Source organism: Ictalurus punctatus, chromosome 4, assembly GCF_001660625.3.
Source record: "Ictalurus punctatus breed USDA103 chromosome 4, Coco_2.0, whole genome shotgun sequence".
NCBI lineage: Eukaryota > Metazoa > Chordata > Actinopteri > Siluriformes > Ictaluridae > Ictalurus > Ictalurus punctatus.
Window position 1 is genome coordinate 19796047 of NC_071284.1, and position 22693 is coordinate 19818739.

The 22693-nt window shown below is 37.6% G+C and overlaps 2 protein-coding genes and 1 long non-coding RNA gene across 7 annotated transcripts in view; 1 reads left to right on the forward strand and 2 right to left on the reverse strand.

Moving 5' to 3' along the window:
- Window positions 1-146, reverse strand: part of napab (N-ethylmaleimide-sensitive factor attachment protein, alpha b) — a 45867-nt gene extending 45721 nt beyond the window's left edge. For all 4 annotated transcript variants that reach the window (XR_008393891.1, XM_053678030.1, XM_017466323.3 and 1 more), the window contains exon 1: window positions 23-146. The gene's annotated coding sequence lies outside the window, so the exon portion shown is untranslated. The remainder of the gene's footprint in view (window positions 1-22) is intronic.
- Window positions 147-186: 40 nt separating this feature from the next.
- LOC108264619 (uncharacterized) lies at window positions 187-6597 on the forward strand. Its single transcript, XR_006981564.2, has 4 exons — window positions 187-260; window positions 525-612; window positions 4283-4530; window positions 6420-6597. It is a non-coding gene; the product is annotated as an uncharacterized LOC108264619 (long non-coding RNA).
- Window positions 6598-11953: 5356 nt separating this feature from the next.
- On the reverse strand, window positions 11954-22623 carry ehd2b (EH-domain containing 2b). 2 transcript variants are annotated; one of them, XM_053678028.1, is made up of 7 exons: window positions 22325-22623; window positions 20695-21062; window positions 20397-20573; window positions 17568-17683; window positions 16359-16771; window positions 14499-14663; window positions 11954-13858 (listed from the first exon to the last, which is right to left on the reverse strand). In XM_053678028.1, exons 2-7 carry the CDS (start codon window positions 20913-20915, stop codon window positions 13301-13303), a joined length of 1650 nt encoding a protein of 549 aa, XP_053534003.1. In that variant the 5' UTR covers window positions 20916-21062; window positions 22325-22623; the 3' UTR covers window positions 11954-13300. The 2 variants fall into 2 exon arrangements, with proteins under 2 accessions (XP_053534003.1, XP_053534004.1); XM_053678029.1 differs by having other exon boundaries at window positions 17586-17683; window positions 22325-22622.
- Between the last annotated feature and the right edge of the window lie 70 nt (window positions 22624-22693).

The window sequence follows — 22693 nt, forward strand, 5'->3', positions numbered from 1 at the left end:
TAGAAATGTGGTTACATGCTACCTCGTATGAATGACGCTATTAGAGGCGAAGAAATTGCGACTTGTAATTCCCCGCCCACAACCGGGAAAAGCCAGCGAAAACGCTCTCAACTTCAAGGCCCTTGAGAGAGCGCGTTGCGTCGGCGGAAGTTCAGAACGCTTGATCGTCACGTGATTCATGTAAACGTCAGATAGTTCTAAGAAGTTATTTGCGGGCAATTTGAATCCATAGAGTTTCAGAGACAGAACTGTGGCTTTTGGTAATTAGAAGCCAATAAATTCATTGATTTAAAAATATTTATATAACACACCGACATTGGTATGTTGTATGTATATATAGTTACATCATTGATGTTTAAAAATAATAATAATATCCACTAATATTTGAGGATTAGTGTGGTCAGTTAGCGTTACCTGCCTTGTTAACATACCATGTTACTGTTGTTTTAAATTAATATTTTTTATGTTCTTAAACTTCTAAGTTAGTCAAGGGCCATCACTAAAGTCATCTTTACAACTTCCAGATAGGAAAAGAGATTGTCAACTTGCTGGTCAATGGACTAGTAGCAGCTGCACGATGTTAAGTGTGTTGTTTTAGAAAATCCATTGCAGGTAAGTGAAATGTAAAATTAAATTAACCTTAATGTTTACCATTCTACTGCACCCCTGCACATATTTAAATATACATTAATAAATAATATATTCAAATTGAAAGCAACTTAAAACACGTTCATACACAATCATATATATTTTATGTATTTGGACTTTTGCCATGCACTTATTTACAGCAATGGATTTATAAATAAAGTTCTAACAAAATGAAAAGCATGTCAAGCATTTTGTCTGTGTCCTTTCCTCATTGTCCATCAAATTGTATAGTGTCCACCATTGTTTGCTGTGCAGCATGGGGATGCTCCAATTGCTCAGAGAAAGGAGTACGAATGGATGCTTTTCCCACTGACACGGAGAGGAGAAAAAATTTGTTGGCTCAAATCAGCAGGAGCTATCTATATATAACAAAGCAGTAAAACACCCCCCAAAAAAATTGTTAGGTAATCATACTTAAGTATGTTTGCACTTTTTAATGAAGACCACACCATGGGAAAATTTAATGTTAGGTTTATGAAAAATAAAGAACAGTGAAAGACGTTCAAAACCCAGCTGAGACTCATGGTGAGGGTGCACTCATGCACAATTTCCTCTAATTTCACAACCATGGGTGAAACTGCATTAAGAGAAAGAATTTTACAATTAAGAGCGGCCTGCACCGAAGGTGCAAAGCCCCATTGTTTTTGTTGTGTTTATTATTATTATTTTATTTAGTGATTTCACTCATTTTTGAGGCATTTGTTATGCTTCAAAATTAATTAAAATTGGCATACGCATCATACCTGAACATACCTAAAACATAATGCAGTAAATAGGCTTGGCTGTGGTTTAGCAGCTTCATAGCGCCCCCGAATGGTGGAATGGAATTTGATGAATTTTCTCGGAGGAGCACAAGATTTGGTATGGTCGTTGCACTTAAAATGTACGACAAGGTTCACTTGGTTGTATCTGACTCCGCCCAACAGAAAGCTGGCCATGCTGGCTAGAATGTGGGGTTTCAGACATTCCCACAGTTTTTTGAGAGGCTTACCATGGCTGAAAATGCATGAAACTTTACGCTTCTATTTCTGTTAGGACAACTTTCCACTTGATATTACAGTTTAGCATAGGTGTGCCTCCTGAGCTTCATAGCACCACCTAGTAAAATTCTTTTTGAACACAAATTTGGCATTCTCGTAGTGTACAAAAAGTCAGTGAAATTTGGCATACTCATCACAAATTTTTGCCCAAATTTTATCGTTCTTTGGTCATTTCTTTTAAGTTTTGACCAGTTGACTCCATAGCGTCCCTAACATTTCTGAATGAGTTTATTGTTGTGGTTGTCACAAAGTTCGTCTGATATCTACGAATTTTGGTAGAGACACTGTCCACATCATGTCAGACATGTTTCCCTTTGGCTTGTATTAGCTCTGCCCAACAGGAAGTCAGCCAATTTGAAAGATTTGAAAAGTTTTGAAAGTGAATAATTCTGTGCTGGTTTGAATGATGGGCTTCAAACTTCAAGTAGCTGTTCAAACTTCAAGTCCTATTTACAGCCATCTGACTTTTGTGCTTTTACTTTAGCGCCACCTATATGTAAAAGTAGGTGCACTGCACTTTGATATACCAGTATGTAGGGCTGCAACTAATCAGTTAATCGGATGGGGAGGGCAGACTTTCAGTACCATTTTTTCTCGTATAGTTAAAATAATATCCACAAACTGAGTGTTACAAATATAAGCTTCAGACTAAAACTTTGACTGAAAAGAACTCAAAACACACAGACACACACCAGAATATATATTATTCATTCAGGACTGTAGTTTAATTCAATGCTTTTTGTGCATCCATGAAAATAATGCACACACACACACACACACACACATATATATATATACATATATATATATATATATATATATATATATATATATATATATATATATATATATATATATATATATATATATAAAATGGTATTTATGCATTACTTTTTATGGATGCACAAAAAGAACCGAATTAAACTACAGTCCTAAATTAATAATAAAAACTCCCTTTCACTACACCTTATGGTTTCTGTTACTCACTGCCTTTAGACATATTGTTTTACTTGTGTTTACTTTTGATCATAGTGTTTTAATTAGGCATTACAGATCTTACACGCGCTACACTGTGCATCACCGCACTTACACTGTGCATGAGGAGCAACGCAGCCCCGTTACTAACACATCACTTCTCTTATAATAAACGACAGAAGTTACACTGCAAGTGTGCAAATACAACATATAATGACAATAAACTTAAATTAAACTATATAACTATATTGGATATAAGTTTGTGCTCGTGCAGCACCGTTTGATCTCTGCGGTGTTTAATATAAAACGTACCCCTGCCTTTGAAGACTTTCTTCCTCAGTCACTTGATGATTTCGCCTCCGTCTGATGGTGACTGAGGTCATGTTTGGAATAAAAGGTAACATTGACATAAACAGTAAACTGAAGAAAGTCATTGACTGTGACTCTGGGTGTCTGCTAATGCTAGCGGTGTAAGATGTCATGTGCTGTCGTCTAGGAAGTGGCTTATACTTCTGGTTAGTAAAAAATCCCCTAGTGTTCCATTTGAGACATTGTTACCTTTCTAAAATTCATACACTAGATGGTAGAGTTCACAGTGCATAGTGTAAGTGTATAGTACTTCATTTGGGACACAACTTTAGTATTGACCTCTCTGAAGCGTGTTTTCGGAACAGAAGTAATTTAATGATTAAACGAACCCTGTGCCAAGCGCAAACCAACTAATCAATTATGAGATTCATCTACAACGATTTTCATAATCGATTATTATCGATTAGTTGTTGCAGCTCTACTAGTATGAGGTTTGTTTGTTTTACCTGAAATTTGCCAACATCAGTGTGTAGACACAATGTGTGTGATGGGTGTCAAATTTTCCTGCATGGATGCTCAGTATAGGGTTAATTTTGCCAGGTTTAATTGGCTTCAAACAGAAATGGCATGGCATACACATGAAGCCAAATAAAGTTGGAAAGGGAGGTAACATGTAGATGCTTAAAGAGAAAGGGCACAAAGATATAGTTTGTAAAACCACTTGTGGTGAGATTTCCTATGTTTGTAAAGATGTGGTTGAGGGTAGTAGGCACATTTTCTATTGTGTTACAGGATGTAATGGCAAACTCGAACTGTGTAAAACTTTGTGCTGTTTTGAAGGAAGAGTCTTACATTAACTTGTATACTGAATAGACATTGTAGATCATGCTCATTTGGATTGTTACGACCCACTCTATTTTAGGCCACACAGAGTAACCAGCTCACGATTCAAAGGAAATAATCTCTAAATAAGGGAAGTCAGGAACAACAAACACCAACAGGTTTCAACAAAAGTTGTATATATTTTATATTATATACCCATTATATACATTTATATATATATAATATTGGGTGGAAGGTTGGTCCACCCAATCAAATGAGACACAAAATAATTTTTATGGGAAAGGAGAAAAAATCACATACAGGACAATAATAATAATCACTCAAATACACGCTCAAATACGCATATCAAGTTTAGAAATAAATAATAATTTTAGTGTGAAAATGTATCTTTGATATAAATAGCCTAACTGCGACAGCCAACCGATAGGCTATTGGTACTGAAACAGAAATCTTTGATTAAATATTAGAATAGAGCCTGGACCTACACGTGATGATGCCGACAGTACAGACACTTCAACTGATGACCAGCAGTGCACAACGTCATCTCTCCTGTCCACCAGCACCTCATCTCAACCCGGGCCCATCCTCCAGAAAACCAACTCACCGGCTGATTTATCCACACTTGATGAACCTCCTGCAATTTACAACGCAGAGCCAAGACATCTACATCTTCTACTTAAGATGATTTGTTTGGGCTACAAAAACAGTCAAATTGGTAAGTAAATGGATTCTATGTCATAATTTGAGTTTTTATTTGTGTTAGAAATTTGCTATAAATATATTGTGTTATTTGTGTCATTTGAAAAGTCAGTTTTGGGATCTTCAGTGGATGGTGGTGGTGGTGGTGGTGGTGGTGCTGCTGTTTTTTATTCAAAAAGGATAATGTGCTGGCTCTGCATATTCATCTTTACATGTACAGTGAGGGAAAAAAGTATTTGATCCCCTGCTGATTTTGTACGTTTGCCCACTGACAAAGAAATGATCAGTCTATAATTTTAATGGTAGATTTATTTGAACAGTGAGAGACAGAATAACAACAAAAAAATCCAGAAAAACGCACGTCAAAAATGTTATAAATTGATTTGCATTTTAATGAGGGAAATAAGTATTTGACCCCTCTGCAAAACATGACTTAGTACTTGGTTTAAAAACCCTTGTTGGCAATCACAGAGGTCAGACGTTTCTTGTAGTTGGCCACCAGGTTTGCACACATCTCAGGAGGGATTTTGTCCCACTCCTCTTTGCAGACCTTCTCCAAATCATTAAGGTTTCGAGGCTGACGTTTGGCAACTCGAACCTTCAGCTCTCTCCACAGATTTTCTATGGGATTTAGGTCTGGAGACTGCCTAGGTCACTCCAGGACCTTAATGTGCTTCTTCTTGAGCCACTCCTTTGTTGCCTTGGCCGTGTGTTTTGGGTCATTGTCATGCTGGAATACCCATCCACGACCCATTTTCAATGCCCTGTCTGAGGGAAGGAGGTTTTCACCCAAGATTTGACGGTACATGGCCCCGTCCATCGTCCCTTTGATGCGGTGAAGTTGTCCTGTCCCCTTAGCAGTAAAAAAAACCCCCAAAGCATAATGTTTCCACCTCCATGTTTGACAGTGGGGATGGTGTTCCAGGGGTCATAGGCAGCATTCCTCCTCCTCCAAACACGGCGAGTTGAGTTGATGCCAAAGAGCTCCATTTTGGTCTCATCTGACCACAACACTTTCACCCAGTTGTCCTCTGAATCATTCAGATGTTCATTGGCAAACTTCAGACGGGCATGTATATGTGCTTTCTTGAGCAGCGGACCTTGCGCGCGCTGCAGGATTTCAGTCCTTCGCGGCGTAGTGTGTTACCAATTGTTTTCTTGGTGACTATGGTCCCAGCTGCCTTGAGATCATTGACAAGATCCTCCCGTGTAGTTCTGGGCTGATTCCTCACTGTTCTCATGATCACTGCAACTCCACGAGGTGAGATCTTGCATGGAGCCCCAGGCCGAGGGAGATTGACAGTTCTTTTGTGCTTCTTCCATTTGCGAATAATCGCACCAACTGTTGTCCCCTTCTCACCAAGCTGCTTGGCAATGGTCTTGTAGCGCATTCCAGACTTGTGTAGGTCTACAGTCTTGTCCCTGACATCCTTGGAGAGCTCTTTGGTCTTGGCCATGGTGGAGAGTTTGGAATCTGATTGATTGATTGCTTCTGTGGACAGGTGTCTTTTATACAGGTAACAAACTGATATTAGGAGCACTCCCTTTAAGAGTGTGCTCCTAATCTCAGCTCGTTACCTGTATAAAAGACACCTGGGAGCCAGAAATCTTTCTGATTGAGAGGGGGTCAAATACTTTTTTCCCTCATTAAAATGCAAATTAATTTATAAAATTTTTGACATGCGTTTTTCTGGATTTTTTTGTTGTTATTCTGTCTCTCACTGTTCAAATACAACTACCATTAAAATTATAGACTGATCATTTCTTTGTCAGTGGGCAAACGTACAAAATCAGCAGGGGATCAAATACTTTTTTCCCTTACTGTATGATGTGGTATGCAGCCTGCATAACATATTATGCATGATACTTCAGATTACTACAGTAAATAATCTCTCTCTCTCTCAGTGATGTGTCTGACAGGAGCCAGATGTTAGTCTGCTGCTGCCACAGATTCTGTGCAGATTTTCCACAACACACACATCAATTATTTATCTTACTTTATTGTTCTGTTATTGTTCTCTTCATTGTTTATTTTATTAGTGAATGGATTTTGTTGTATTCATGAAACTGTTGTCTAACAATAAATCACATTTAACTAATCATAATTGTCTAATTATTTTTATCCCATATTGTAAATTATGTACTTTGAGTGTAGGCTTTGAGGTCCAACCTATTTCACCAAGGTCCATTCACTTTAAAATTTCTGGCCTTGCCACTGCTACACAGTAGGCGAAAAGCAGTACACCAGAGGCGTAAAATCTCAGAATTCTCAGTAGTCAAGAAATACCCGGATGGTGTACTGCTTCCGGCGAGATTTTGCAGCATGCAACCGATGGACACTACGCAAGTCAAAAATTCCCATAATGCAGTGGGACTGGTAGGACGAGCTCAGGGAAAAAAATTCACGAAAGACAGCATCGGCTCTTTTTAAGTATTTAACCTTGGTTAAACAGGACTTGTTTAACAATACTTGGATAAATTGTTAATTTGTTGAAGGTTTAAATGAGAGAACAGTCACAGATCTTTTTTTTTTTACACAAGAAACTCTGATACTCTGGTCTCTGATACTATTTTTTGGCAAAGTCAATGGTGAGATGACATGCTGCTTAGTCATAGATCAAATCGATCTGCTGGAGTTGCTATCTGTCTAAACAAATGTCCAGGGGAAAAGATAATATAGAGTGGATAAAGATGGACATTGGATTGCTATGATTCTTCACTTAGACAGGACTTTCATCATTTTGGTAAATGTTTACGGTTTTAATAACTTTCCAGAATAAGAATTTATTATTGACTAACTGAGGTTATCAAAGACTTTAAAACTAACTTTCCCACCAATCCTGTTTTGGTAGGAGGGGATTTCAATATAACGCCTGAGGAATATTTAGATAGTGTAATGATCAGCTATGATGATGCCATGTGGGGTCAAGGGGCGTGGTTGCCACCCTGCTCTCTCTCTCTCTGTGACCTCCACATTGTGTGCTGACACGTGGTCTTATGTTAAGGTACCATTTTTGGGATGTTTTACTCTGTTAATCCTCTTCTAATGACCAACCTGTAACCATGCGTAAACCTATGGTATCCTTCAATGCCATGAACGAAGAACAGCATTTTCACTTTGTGTCCGGCTGAGTTATATAAACTTTCCTGAGAAACCCATGAGGATCTAGCCGGATCCTTACAATAGACTTCCATCTAAATTTAGTAATTTGAATTCCGAAGATTACTGTCTCAAATATACTGGAAGATATTTGGAGAGAACTAATCCCACTTCCAGACAATTCGCGTGGATTAAACCAAATGGAAATGCTAGATCAGGTATCGATTATTGGTTATGTACAAGTGAGATCTTCAAGTTTGTTACCAATTGTACCATTTCTAACACTCCTTTAACAGATCATTGTGTTATTAATCTTGATTTAAAACCAAAGCAAAAACCTTCACGAACAAAAGGTTACTGGAAGTTTAATGCTGAGCTGCTAAATCAAAAAGACCATTGTTCGTATATTAAACGAATTATTACTGAGATTAGTAATAAAGATATGTCCAGTGGCAGTAAATGGAAATATATGAAATATGAAATTAGACAATACTCTATTACATTTAGCAAAAATCTGAATAAAAAGAAAAGGTGAAAAGGAATTTAAATTCATTCAAGATACAAATCATTGTTTTTGCAAACAGTTCTTAATTGACACAGACAAGGAAAAACTCATTTATTTGTAATCTGAGCTAGATTAAGTATATATTAGGAAAGCAAAAGGTGCATATGTAAGATCCAGAGCTAAATGTATGGAAGAACAAAAGAAGAAGGGAGAAAAAAACAAATGTTATCTTATTTTTACTTATTTTCTTTTTCCTTTTCTACTTTTGTCTTGAATTATACTAATGTGATAGTGACCTTAGTCAGTTATGTAAAAGAGTTCATGAATAAGTTGCCAATTTTTGTTGTATTGTAAACATTGAATCAACCAATAAAAAAAAACAATTAAAAAAAAAGAGAACAGTTGTCACAGCTTTTGAAACCTTTTTTGGTGATCTCCATCATGCCTTAGCCGGCCAAGCTAACAGCACCAAATTGACCTCCCTCTGTTCACACTGCCCACATTAAATTCACATTACACACATCACATTAAATACTAATTCAGTTAACTTTCCTGATGTGGTCCCTTTAAGATTTTTGTGTTTATGATGACGTTGAAGGTCAGATGACAATGCTAACATGGCGGATGTGGTATGTCCGGGATTGTAGTAATAATACACACACATAGAGTTTATATTCTATTGACCACAGGGGTGTTCAGAGGGTGGACCAGGGTGGGGTGGGAGGTTGGTAGTGGGAGGGGTTATAGTGGGGATTTATGTTAAAATAGTTTGATTCATTATATATGTTGTTTGTCTCTTTGTGTTAACTTGTGAATCAATAAAAGTGTTAATTACAAAAAATAATACACACACATACTGATTAATACATACTGTTTCAATGGCCATGCAGTAGGTATTGCATTGAATTCAGTGCGTACTGTCACACTACGCGATTTTGGACGGACCCAGTATCGAGCTGCTCGCACATGCGCAGTACTAATGGAATGGTCCACGCTAACCCAAGACAGGGGGCCCCACATTCATGCAGATGTAATAATAACGTTAACAGTTTAATGGTAATATCCTGATCAAACAAAATGTGATTTATATAAGCTTCTGGGTATTTGATGGGGCCCCCTGATCCCCTGGGGCCCTAAGCGGCCATTTACCTCTTTTATTGGTTAAGTTTGACGATAGACTAGCAAACATTATTTATCTTTTTTTTTTGTCGCGAGAACAGGAATAGGTGAGCGTCATGTAGTGTAATTATGAATTGCCCAGAACCTGATATGGAGAAGGCAGAAAAGCATACTGGCAGCTTCTCAGAAGGGCCTGTACGCAAGAAAAACTCATGGTATGCCAAAGAGTAAAATGTAGAAGTGTTAGTATTGCGTACCGGCTCACTTCTAGCACTGGCCATAACATTGATTATCTCATTACAATGGCAGGTATCAAGGGATGGGATATATTAGGCAGCAAGTAAACATTCAGTTCTCAATATTGATGTGTTGGAACCTCAAAAATAGGTCTTTAAAAATTGTGTATTCATTTGCAATCCCATCATTCCGAATGAGTGCTATGAGTAAGCTACTTCACAGGTGTGCTTGAAGAATGTAGTGGAGATTAATAGTATTTATGTTTAAAAATAGGAAAGTCTGATTTACCACCATTGGCCAAGATTAAAAGCACTGTTAAGAAATATAATCAGAGATCCTGTGCATGCCCATAGGTACAAAACTTGTAATGTTCTGAGTAAATCAACACCAGGGGGCATGCATTTGATGCTGTATGTATTCAAGCCTTCTGGGTTGTTAATAAATTTGTCTATATGACAGAGCAACCTGTCACAGCTGTAGTGGTAGCACTGGTTTATGTACATCATAAACATTTCACATTCCCTCTGTTTACCAGCTAAGGAGCTGTGGGTGCACTCACACTCCGTTAGCGTTCCCGGATTCAAACACACTACATTTAACACATCATTTACCTTCATATCACTCAATACATCCTGTTACAGAACAAACACACACACACAAGGTTTTATTTCACTTATCTTCTCTCTTCGTATTATGTGTTAGTGTTCTGTAGAAAATTTATTTTGGTGGATCCAGAGCCTATTGTAACCATAGGATGTGGTACTTGTGGTACCACAAGTGAAGTTCTGAAGTTCTTCAGAAGTTCTCTGTTAATAAAACAGTGCATTAAAAGCTTTGTTAACTAACATTTGAAAATCTAAGGGGTGTGCAATACTCTGCATAGGTCAAGGCCAATTCTGCATAGCTCAATTAATTCTGGTCATCAGATTATGTGGTTAAAAACTTAGGAAGAGTGCATGAGCACAGTGAGTTGAAGCTCTTTTAATTAGATGAGGTTCATTTGATAATGCTCCATGTTGCCCCAGGGGGATGTTAGCAAACTCTAACATGCTAATGGATAACCCTAAATATATACAGTCACAGATCTGGTGTGGTGTTAAGATAAACTATTCCAGATAGGTGAGAGGTAGAACTGGTGATCTTAATTTAATGATGGTATGTGTTTTATCAGAACTTTATTTTATGAGCGATATCAAAAAGAGGCACTCTCTTATTTGTTAATTTTGTTCGCCTTCTCTTTTTCCCAATTGTCATCTACACACACATTTATGCCATTTGGCAGATACCCTTATGCAGAGCTATTTCCATTTGTCTCATTTATACAACCAACCAAAGGCCCAGCAGACAGCTTGGTGGTGCTGGGACTTCAGCTAGCTAGCACTCTCTCACTCACTCTCTCTCTCTCTCTCTCTCTCTCTCTCTCTCTCTCTCTCTCTCACACACACACACACACACACACACACACACAAAAAAAAAAAAAAAAAAACAGACAGTACACAAACTACAGGCTTGGAAGTTAATATGGCCTTAGGGGGGGAAAAAATCCAAATATGGACATGCTTTCAACTCCTTTCATTAGGATACACTGCTGACTGTGTCTTAGAAAACTTATGGGACCCTAGGAAAAGGTATATTAATAACTTCTTCAGTCCAGCCCACCACATTCTTCACATGTGAGTCACACTGTAAAACAGTCAGTGTGGAGGAATGGTTAGTTGAATTCTGTTTTTCATTTGTGTATATTTCCATGAAAGAGTGGTGGAGTAGAGTGGGGGGGGGGGGGTGACGACTATCTTTTCCTTTAGAAACATCTGCCATGTGTTCAAAGTTAACAGAACTAAAAGAGGTTGTGTTAAAGAGAAAAAGTGCAAAAAGAAAGGGAGGGCAGCAGTTACCCTTGAAAATGGAAAATGGTGGTATGGGATTTTGGCACGGATAACTGTGACTCACTGTTTATTGGTTTGTCACTATGAAAACAAGCATATGTGAGAAGGGGAAGAACCATTTCTGTGCATGTTCAAGTTAATGCATTTCTGTCTGAATATTCACATTTACATTGAAATGACAATATTCCCATATTCAAATATTTTAATAAAGGAATATAACATATAAAATATGGTTTCTTCTAGTAGCAGTTTATGTATGTACATATCAGAGAGGAAATGCTTTGCTCTTTAAGATTCATATTTGGAATATGCTGGTACTGATGCTTTAAAATACAATAGTCTTCCTCATGATGTTATTGGACTTTATAGAGTCCTAGATATAAAGCCCTAGATAAAGACTAGAGCTTTTAAAGATTAGAGCTGATTGTATGGATCTTTAGACAAGTGAATTTTCTTCCAACTCCTATATAAACAGCCAAAAATGACTGTTATTTAATATTAATTCAAGAACTGTGCAGAGTGGTCCATTATACCTAACTAAATTAAGACATTACAAAACATTTATGAAAAGGTATAGTGCCCGAGAAAAGTATAAAGAACAAAAGAGCACAGTTTATTTGGTTTTATAATAATGGTATACATTATAAAGCAATCAGTAAGGTGTTGTACAGTAGTCAACAACATAATTTTGTTTAAAATGCAATAAATTTACTTAGTTTACTAAATACTAAATTTATTTAGTATGCATTGATGTAAGCAAAATCTCACATTTTGAAATTCATGTTTTGTAATACTGTGTTGAGTTATAAGTCATAAAATTCTTTAGCATTATACCTCTAGGTAACTGTTGTATGCATATCCCAGATACTCAATTTGTCTTTTTTTAATTTTGATGTTAGCTTAATCAAGCTAGTTTTTAAAAATGTTATTTATATTTTAAAACTAAAGCTGCATTGGTAGTTAGCAACAGAGACACAGACAGAGACAGTAGGTGAAGAGGCAGCTGTGATTCAGGAATGATAGGTCTGAAGAAAGGAAACAGTGCAGACCCATAGACAGTTTTCTTAACTCAATGCATATTGTCATTTCATACATTAAATTATATATATTGCCAGTTTCCCCAAAGGGCTAAATCGCTTCTTATTTCTGAAGTCTTTACTGATCAAGAAGATCTTTCACTAAGTTAGGTAGAGCTTTACATATGAGGGCATATGGCCTGAAAGAATTATTGGCACCCTTCATGAAAATGTGCAAAAATTAATATGTATAAAAGAATATGCGATGTGAGTTCAAACATAGAGGGACATTGTACATACATATTTTTTTCTACAAAACACTGGTTTCAAAATTATTGGCACAATTAATTGTTTGGAAGTCTGTCTGGATTGAATAACAGCACTCACTTACTTCCTGCTTAGAAAGGTTGAAGTCACTTGTAGACACATGCAGAAGCTCCTTTATATAAGTTTGTGTAGTTAGTTTTTAAAGTAGGTATTTCTTCAACTGTTTGGAAGTATGTCTGGTTCTGAATCCCTGAATCATCAGCCATAAACGGCCTCAAAGCGTAAATGTTTTTCCTTGAGTGTAGTCCATTCGTGTTAGTGATTGTGTAAATGACGAAAAAGTTTAGGTGCTGCATTTTGTGAGATAATCTAAGGAAGGGTTTCTATCTTGCAATGCTTCAAACAGTGTCAAATATTCATTATAATATATTTTTGAGAAAATTATATTATTTTGCTAATATGATAATTATTTTTGTTAGAAAAAAAGTTGAATAGGTTCTCCTAGCATTTGAGTGGAAATTTTGAATTATTGTGGATAATGTTTAATTTATATACAATTGTTTTTGCTAATTTTTAAGAAGGATGCCAATAATTATATTAAATATGCATTCTGACAAGAAAACTATCTAGTAAACATCATTGGCAGCTTGTATTGTCTAGGCATCAGATCCTTTTTGTCTGCGTTTAGAAGGAGGCACCAGACGAGCAGGTAATTCAGGAGGCAGGCCATGCCCTTCAAGTTTCACCTCAATCAAGTGGCTAGCCAGGGCAAATTCCTCATCATCCAACATGCCATCACGATCCACATCTGACAACTTCCATATGCGACCCAGCACAGAGTTGGGTAGCCGCGTGCTCACCATCCAATCTTTGGCTTTGGTACCACTCAGCTTGCCCTCACTGGGTGCAAGGTTGTAAAAGATCTCATCATACTTGGGCTTATCCTTAGTCACAATCCAGTCTTCTCCCACCTCTCCATCCTCACCATCATCCTCAACTTTCTCTCCGAAAGGGTCACCCTCCACAAAGGGTCCTGCTCGGGTCCCCAAGAAAGCCCCACCTTGGACTCCGGGTTGACCTCCTGCTTCCAGCTCCTCCTGCCTGAGGAGAGGCATCAACTTGGCAATGTCAGTGGACAACAGCTCATCCAACATAGCCATCATATTGGGTTTCAGGGACTTAAACTTGGTGAAGTCATGACCTTCCAGGAGTTCCTAAAAATTCAACAAAAAAGACAGTTTAATGTTTCATATACCTAAAAGGAATGGAATACAAAAGATTAATTACGATTAATTAATATCCAAGTGGGACTAATTATAATGATGGCATTTGCAGTATTAACATTGGATTTTTATATCATTAACATTTAGACCTCCTGCTTGCAGGGCGTTGCAGAAAAAAGGGGTTCACAAAAGCTTTTTCTTTCTCAAAGGGACCCCCTCTCTTTAATGGTATGGCATAGTAGTTTCCTCCCAAAGAGGCAAAGGGAAGAACAGGGTCTTCATGTAGGGTGTTAGATACATTGTGTATTTTTAATTAGAACATTTTAACTTGAAAAAACACTTGGTTTTTGCAGTTCTATAATCAAAATCAATATCGGTATCATCTCTAAGTATACTAAATGCAGCATAGTAATATAAGTAATGATACAAATAACATCAATCCATGAGGTGCTAAACTTGAAGCAGCTATTCAAAGATCTCTATATATCATCACAATTCCTTCCCACCATGGGTCTATTAAAGTTGTAAAAAAAAAAAAAAAAAAAAAAAAAAAAAAAAAAAAAAAAAGACAAATCTCTAAACTCTAAGTGTCTCTATGAAAGCAGCACTAGCTGTTTTAGCTTGCACAGACCTGCATCTTGGCACTGTCAGGAAAATCTCCAGGGGAAATGTGATGTTGCAACTGGATCTTGGAGAAGATGACTGGCAGCTGGTGGATCAAATTTTTTTTCTTATTGTCCTTCCTGAAGACAGAAGGCATCTCTTGCTTCAGGTAACTGATTATGTGAGCATGAACCTGTAAAGTGAGCAGATATTAAATATGTATTACAGATATTTATCCCCATCAGCTGACATGTTTACTCAAGTGATTTACTATTACATAGGCAGCAAAATATATTATACTGACTGCATGGAAAGTATGTGAATAAATAAATAAATAAATAAATAAAATAGGCTATTTTGGGCGCATGGTGAATTAGTGGTTAGCACGTTTGCCTCACACCTCAAGGGTTGGGGATTCAATTCCTGCCACTACCCTGTGAGTTTGCATGTCCTCCCCAGTGCTGTTGGGGGTTTCCTCCAGGTACTTCAGTTTCCTCCCACAGTCCAAAGACATGCATGGTAGGTTGATTGGCATGTCCAAAGTATCCATAGTGTATGTATGGGTGTGAATGTGTATGTGATTGTGCCCTGCGATGGACTGGCATCCCGTCCAGGGTGTACCCCGCCTTGTGCCCAATGTTCCCTGGGATAGGCTCCAGGTTCCTCATGACCCAGTAGGATAAGTGGTATAGAAAATGGATTGATGGATGGAAAATAGGTTATTTTGTCAACATGCATAGTTAAAAATAAAAACATGTATGATACTGGAGTGCAAAAAAAAACCCTGGAGGTAGACTTCTTAAAGACAAGGACCTACATTTGTATTATATTATCCAATCAGATGGCAGCAGTGCAAGTTCAGTGATGCCTTGTAAGTTGTAATCTGCAAGTTGTAATGTCATTTCCCACCCTGGCACCTTCAGCATGCAGTGAGAAAAAATATGGACTCCCCCGCAAAAAAATGTCTTTTGTTTGCACTGTCAGACCACGTAAAGCTGATAAAAAGCTACTTTATGATGTGAAAAATGAAAAACATTCAGTGAGCTGCATTTCTGTGGGCAGAAATGTCTTGATGAGAGAGGCCAGAGGAGAATGGATACACTGATAGTTGAAGATTGGTAAATAAAAACCACCTGGTCTTTTTCCAGTTTTCACCTGTCCAGTTTGGGTGATTCTGTGTCCATTGTAGTCTCAGATTCCTGTTGTTGACTGACAGAAGTGGAACCCAATGTCCAACTGTTGTGCCTTCTGAGATGCTTTTCTGCTCACCACAATTGTAAAACGTGGTTATTTGAGTTTCCATAGCCTTCCTGTCAGCTGGAACCACTCCCCGTATTCTCCTATGATCTTTGTCATCACCAAGGCATTTCCTCCTGCAGAACTGCCACTCCCTGGATGTTTTTTTTTTGTTTGTTTTTCACACCATTCTGTGTAAACTATAGAGACTATTGTGTGTGAAAATGACAGGAGATCTGGAGACTCAGGAGAACTGGCACCAGCAGCCATGCATCAGGCAAAGTCACTGAGACCAGTAATGTCTGATGTGAACATTAACTGAAGCTCTTGACCTGTATTTTCAAGGTTTTATGCATTGCACTGCTGACATGATTGGATAATGCGTGGATGCGGATAATCTTCTTAATAAAGTGACTGGTGAGTGTATATTATCTGGTATTTCCAAATATATTGCATGTTCTGGATCTAAATCTGGATTTCTGTAAAGCCACAAATAAAATGATCTAAATATTTTGTTATGGATGATTGAGATGCTAAAAGAATGCTTAGTTCTTTCTGATTATTTTAAGTTTTTTTTTGCCAGAGGCCTGAGGTATCAACCTAATAATAACACAATTATCATCAACAAATTATTCAGCACAAAATACTTCACCTTGACTAGACGGGCTCTCTTGACCAGATCATTGAGCTTGCGGAGGGCTGCATTTCGTGGTAGGTTCTGAATGTCAGCAAAAAGATCTTCCTCTTCCAATTCAAATAGCTTCCGGTTGTCTGGGACCATGAGAGGTTCAGACCAGAATGAGCCAATGTATACTCTCAGCACTTCAGGAGTTCCAAACACTTTCCCCAGAGACCACATGAGAGCACCATATACTCGCATCAGCTGCTGTGTCCCAACCATATCAGCCTTGTTAAGCACCACACGCAGTTTGTCCTCGTTGCCCTTCAAAGCACTTATGGCCTCTGAAAACTCATCAGAAATCTCCAGCTTGTGGGCATCGAAAAGGAGAATAATTCGGTCTACCCGTTCAGCAAACCAACGCAAGACAGCTGGGAAGTCATAGCCTAAAGAAAGAGGATAGACAAACTGAAGTGATCATTTTTTTTTCAACAGCTAGCAAGTCATTGTATACGCTTCTTTACAGCTTTAACCAAAACACTATTTCTTATTTACTAGAATAAAAATAGAAGCTAATACATATTAGTTATCCTCTATCTGTCTACAGCCCTTCTTTCCTTCCTACATCATTGCCATGCTTATGCATTCCTCTTTTCCCTCACCCTGACTGTCACACCCTGTGTGTCACTCTCCCACTCAGTGTGTCAGATGTAATACAGATGTTTTCAGATGCAACATATTTGAGATAAATCAGACATTAGCTAAAGCTCTCCCACACGGACACAGTGGTATAACTTGGCAATGTCTGCTATCTGAATATGCATTTTTCCCCTATCAATGTAATACAAATGTATGTCAGATCCTGACACTTTTATAAAGTGCAGAGTCTTTTAGATGTATTTTTTAGGGCGTATCCATGTAGTTTCTCTGTCAAATGGCTAACGGCTAGGATCATACATGAACTCTGATGTTAGAATGGATAGAAAATGCACAAAGCAACATGAAAAGAATCAGCAGAGATTCTCATACAGCACATGTTCTTGGTTCAGTTTAGTTTTACCATAAGAAAAGGAATTCGCAGAATTCACAGCTACAGGTTCTCTTATTCAGAATACTGTAGCAGTATTTATTTATTTATTTATTTTTACAGGGGATTAGCATGGTGCAGGGTGACTAATGCAGATGGGTGCAGTTACTTGAGGGTGGAGTTTCTTCCTTTTCCCCACACCACTGGCCCCTCACCTTTAGTGTTGGCCTCACCTCGGCTCACTCTCTGCTTAGCTCCCGACAGGATGCCAGGGGTGTCAATGATACTGATGCTCTCCAGAACCTGGTTGGGCAGCTGCGCACACTGGAATCTAACAATATATTGTCATTTATTCAACAATAAACTATAAAGTGAGAACTCAAATGTTTCCTGACATGTTATTTTCTAAACTTTACCTTTCATTACCTAAAATGCATAAAAATGACCCATTCTTTAAACACATAGTGATGAACAATAAAAGCTAAAATCAGAACTGTTGTCCTCTTGAGGACCTTGGAATGAATCAGAGCTATACAGAAGTTTCCATTCCCCTTGTATCATGGCTGTGAGAAGTGATCTAACGTATACTCTGGTCTGCACCCCTCCCAGGTTGGGCCATTGTGTGGAAGTGGTGCTCTAAAAGCACAGGGGCTTCCTGAAGGAAAATGATCAGTGCTGCCAGAATCAAACAATGTGGCCCACTAATGATCGCATGCTTAGAACAACACAGCCACTTCCTCCTGCAAATGGATTTATAAAGCTGACCAATTCCTAGGGCAGGAAATTGAAAAAGTGACATTCTCAAAACATTCTTAAAAACATGGAAATAAGTAACCCCCTGATTTGAGGTGACTACTATCAGGACAGAGTCATAACACAACAAAAATACAGTATCAGAAACTACTATGTTTGATCAGAGCACCAGCTACTCAAGTCTCCTTTAGGTCAGACTTTTATTATTTGATATTTGTACATACTAATTGTTTCAAGTTACAATATATGGCTTTATATCATAATTTCAGCTGCTTCAGATATAAATTTCTGAGCCTGTTTTGAGCAAGTACAGTGGTGCTTGAAACTTTGTGAACTCTTTAGAATTTTCTATATCTCTGCATAAATATGACTTAAAACATCATCAGAGGTACTAAAAGTAGAAAAAGAAAACCCAATTAAACAAATGACACAAAAATATTATACTTGGTCATTTATTTATTAAGGAAAATGATCCAATATTACATATCTGTGAGCAGCAAAAGTACGTGAGCCTCTAGGATTAGAACTTAATTTGAAGGTGAAATTAGAGTCAGGTGTTTTCAATCAGTGGGTTGACAATCGGGTGAGTGAGCACCCTGTTTTATTTAAAGAACAGGGCTTTATCAGAGCCTGATTTTCACAGCACGTGTTTGTGAAAGTGTATTGTGGCATGAACAAAGGAGATTTCTGAGGACCTCAGGAAAAGAGTTGTTGCTCATCAGGCTGGAAAAGATTACAAAACCATCTCTAAAAAGTTTGGACTCCACCAATCCACAGGCAGACAGATTATGTACAAATTGAGGAAATTCAAGACCATTCTTACCCTCCCCAGGAGTGGTCAACCAACAAAGATCACTCCAAGAGCATGACATGTAATAGTCCATGAGGTCACAAAGGAACCCAGGGTAACTTCTAAGCAACTAAAGGCCTCTCACACATTGGGTAATGTTAATGTTCATGAATCCATCATTAAGAGAACACTGAACAATGGTGTGCATGGCAGGGTTGCAAGGATAACTGCTCTGCTCTGCAAAAAGAACTTTACTTCCCTTCTGCAGTTTGCTAATAATCACATAGACAAGCCAGAATGCTATTAGAGAAATGTTTTGTAGACAGAGACCAAAATAATTTTTTTGTTGTTGTTTAAATGAAAAGCATTATGTTTGGAGAAAGGAAAACACTGCATTCCAGCATAAGAACCTTATCCCATCTGTGAATCATGATGGTGGTCGTATCATGGTTGGGCCTGTTTTGCTGCATCTGGCCCAGGATGACTTGCCATCATTGATGGAACAATGAATTCTGAATTATACCAGCGACTTCTAAAGGAAAGTGTGAGGACATCTGTCCATGATCTGAATCTCAAAAGAAAGTGGGCCAGGCAGCAAGACAACAATCCTAAGCACACAAGTCATTCTACCAAAGAATGGTTAAAAAAAAGAATAAAGCTAATATTTTGGAATGCCCAAGTCAAAGTCCTGACCTTAATCCAATAGAAATGTTGTGGAAGGACTCGAAGCATCATCCCACAGTCAAAGCTGTTCTGTACTGAGGAATGGGCTAAAATTCCTCTAAGCTGATGTGCAGGACTGAGCAACAGTTACCAGAAATGTTTAGTTGCAGTTATTGCTGCACAAGGGGATCACACCAGATACTGAAATCAAAGGATCACATACTTTTGCTACTTACAGATATGCAATATTGGATTATATCAATAACATTTTCCTTAATAAGTATAATATTTTTCTCATTTTTTAATTGGGTTCTCTGTCTACTTTTAGGACTTGTGTGAAAATCTGGTGATGTTTTATGTCATATTTATTCAGATATACAGAAAATTCTAAAGGTTTCACAAACTTTCAAGCACCACTTAAATCATTATGTGACAGACTGGTTTCAGAAAATGTAAAGAGAGAGTTTCTTTCAGTCTTAAATATTTCTGTTCAACTTGTCCTGCTCTGTATAGACTCTGACACTCTATAAACCCTGTTAAATGTCATGCATTACAGCTTCTGCTGTAGTGTGCTAGCTTTTATGACTATCTCTTGTGATATCTCACCCTTTCTCTAAGCTTCCACAAATAAGGCAAGTCCCTCCTCCTTCAGAAATTTGGCACAGGCACTTGAAATTCCATGGATCAAAAATTTTCTTTTACCTCTTGCTCCTTACTCTGCCTACCTCTTAAAGGAGGAGTGATTGGGTGATACATTCTCTCTCACTTTTCCATTCTCACTAACAGCTTCTCATGTTTAAGAAACAGCATATTTGGTTATGCACAATTTTTCATTAACCTGTTCAGGAAAGTGTTTCCAAAGGGGTTGAGTTTGCGGAAGGGCTTGTTGGGGTCCACTATGAGAGCATTTCCAGGGATTATTCCCTCCATGTCACCATGCATAATGGCAGTGAAGCAGTCTGTAGTAGGCTCTGGACCCACACGGCTTCCAGGCACCTCTTGTTCCAGAAGGTACCTGAGAAAAGAGATCAACTGATTTCCTTTTTTCAGGTAGTTTTCTATTTTTTAAGAGCCAACACATCCTAGATGTGCTATATTTCTTATCTTTTCAAACTATGAATGAATAATAATCTTACTTGATGAAAGTAGTCTTTCCTGTGGAGTACTGACCAACCACTAGTACCATGGGTTTGTTGTCAAAGTCAGCATCCTCCAGACTTGGTGAGTGGAAGTCATGAAAACCATAGTACTCTTCAATGGGCAAAAGCTTCTTACGATACAGTGACTTCAGCCCCTCCGTGACTGTCCTAATCACTTCAGGGGTCTTCTTGACGTTTTTCCGCCCCCAGCGAGACATAATGTGGAGACTGTGGGTCTTTATAATGGTTTTGCTTCACTGATTTAATTTATGGGTCTATTTTGGACTCTGTATTGTTTCCTTTGGCTCTACAGGCTAATCTCCTTTTTCCTGTATTTATACAAGGTGGTAGCGTAGGTATGCCTCCTAAGTTTAGTAAAAAAAAAAAAAAAAAGAGGATGAAGTAAATAATGTTGACTATTGTAAAATGTGCTTTAGGCCATAAAAATCTTAGTTCTCTCTCTTTAATTGTAAGATATCCTCCCGTCCTTATAAATGTGTTTGGACAACAAACAAAAAAACAACTATTTACTACACATTGGCAAAATAAGAATTACAAGTGCATTTCTGTCCTATTAAATACATTAAAATGAATGTTTTATTTAGAAAATATGCTACACTCTAATAATAAAGACATGTCTTTTTCTTTTGGATATTGTGTATTCCCATGGCCTGTGCTTGTCTGGAAAATGTTGGCATTTACTTCGGAAACACACACACACACCCCTCCCTTCATTCACATACATAGCTCATATCTGTATATTTAAGAGATTCTTCTTCAATTCAGGAACCCAAAGACACCAGCTACAATGTTCACATTTCAGGCCTGTTTAATTTTTTAAAAATTTAAAATAAATAAATAACTGTTGTATAAAACAATGCTGTAGTTTTAAAAACATTTTTCAGTTTACTGCTTTCTTAGGCTAAATTACTCAATATGTATCCTGTATTTTCCCAACATTTTGCAAAGAGTTTTAGTCTAGAGGACTACATGTACTGTTTACTCGAAAAATTTTCACAGATAATGGAGTTCTCTTTTTTCTGAAGAAAAAACACCACACCAAAATAATACATCTCAGATAATAAAGCACAGAGTTCAGTAACTTGGTTTAAAATAATTTCCAACTTTATCTGGAGAAAGAAGCAAGTTTTTGAACTAGGACTTCTAACAAGCCTAACTATTTGCAGAGATGGAAAATTCCTGAATGTGCATTTCACTTTAGTCTCAAAGCTAGTGTAGATCCACAGGGTGTATTTAAGAAGCATAAAGATCAACATGGCCTTGGTTATTCAGACAGAATATGAGGACAGCTTACAGATTCTTGTTCTTAAATCATTTGGCTCAATGTATGCTCCCTGTGATTTTAAAAAATTATTTATTTTTTTTTAAATCAGTTTTTGGGGATTTTGAACCATCTCATGATTTTCATTAACTGCAGCTGTGTTGCATAAGAGGAGACCTAGAAATTAGGTATAATTACTATACTGAAATCTATTTAAAAAATACATCTATGAAAGAATATGTAACAGTAAAGTATTACAGGAGAAAAAGATATACATACATTAGGGAATAAAATCAATGCAAATATTACAGGTAACAAAATATAATCAGCTTAGATTATTCTTACCTGTTATGCTGCTGTAAAAGAAAGACCTCCAAAATATAAAAACATAACAATGCTCTGTTTCACTTGTTAATACTTAAATCACAGAAACAGTTTTTACATATAAGGATATAATAATAAAAATCGTCTTCTACAAGTAAGCTTTTGACTCAGCTCTGAACATGTCTTCACTATGCACTCAGCACTGAATGTCTTGGTTGGGTCTACTCCCCTCCCTTTTTTCCTCCTTTTCTCTCCTCTTGTTTCCCACCACAACAACTTTCCACCCCTACACACTCCAAGGCTCAAACCGTTTTAGGATTTAGGTTAGAGAAGGGTGGGAACAGATAGGTGAGGGAGGCAGGGTAAACACCAGTAGGAGGAGTCAAAATA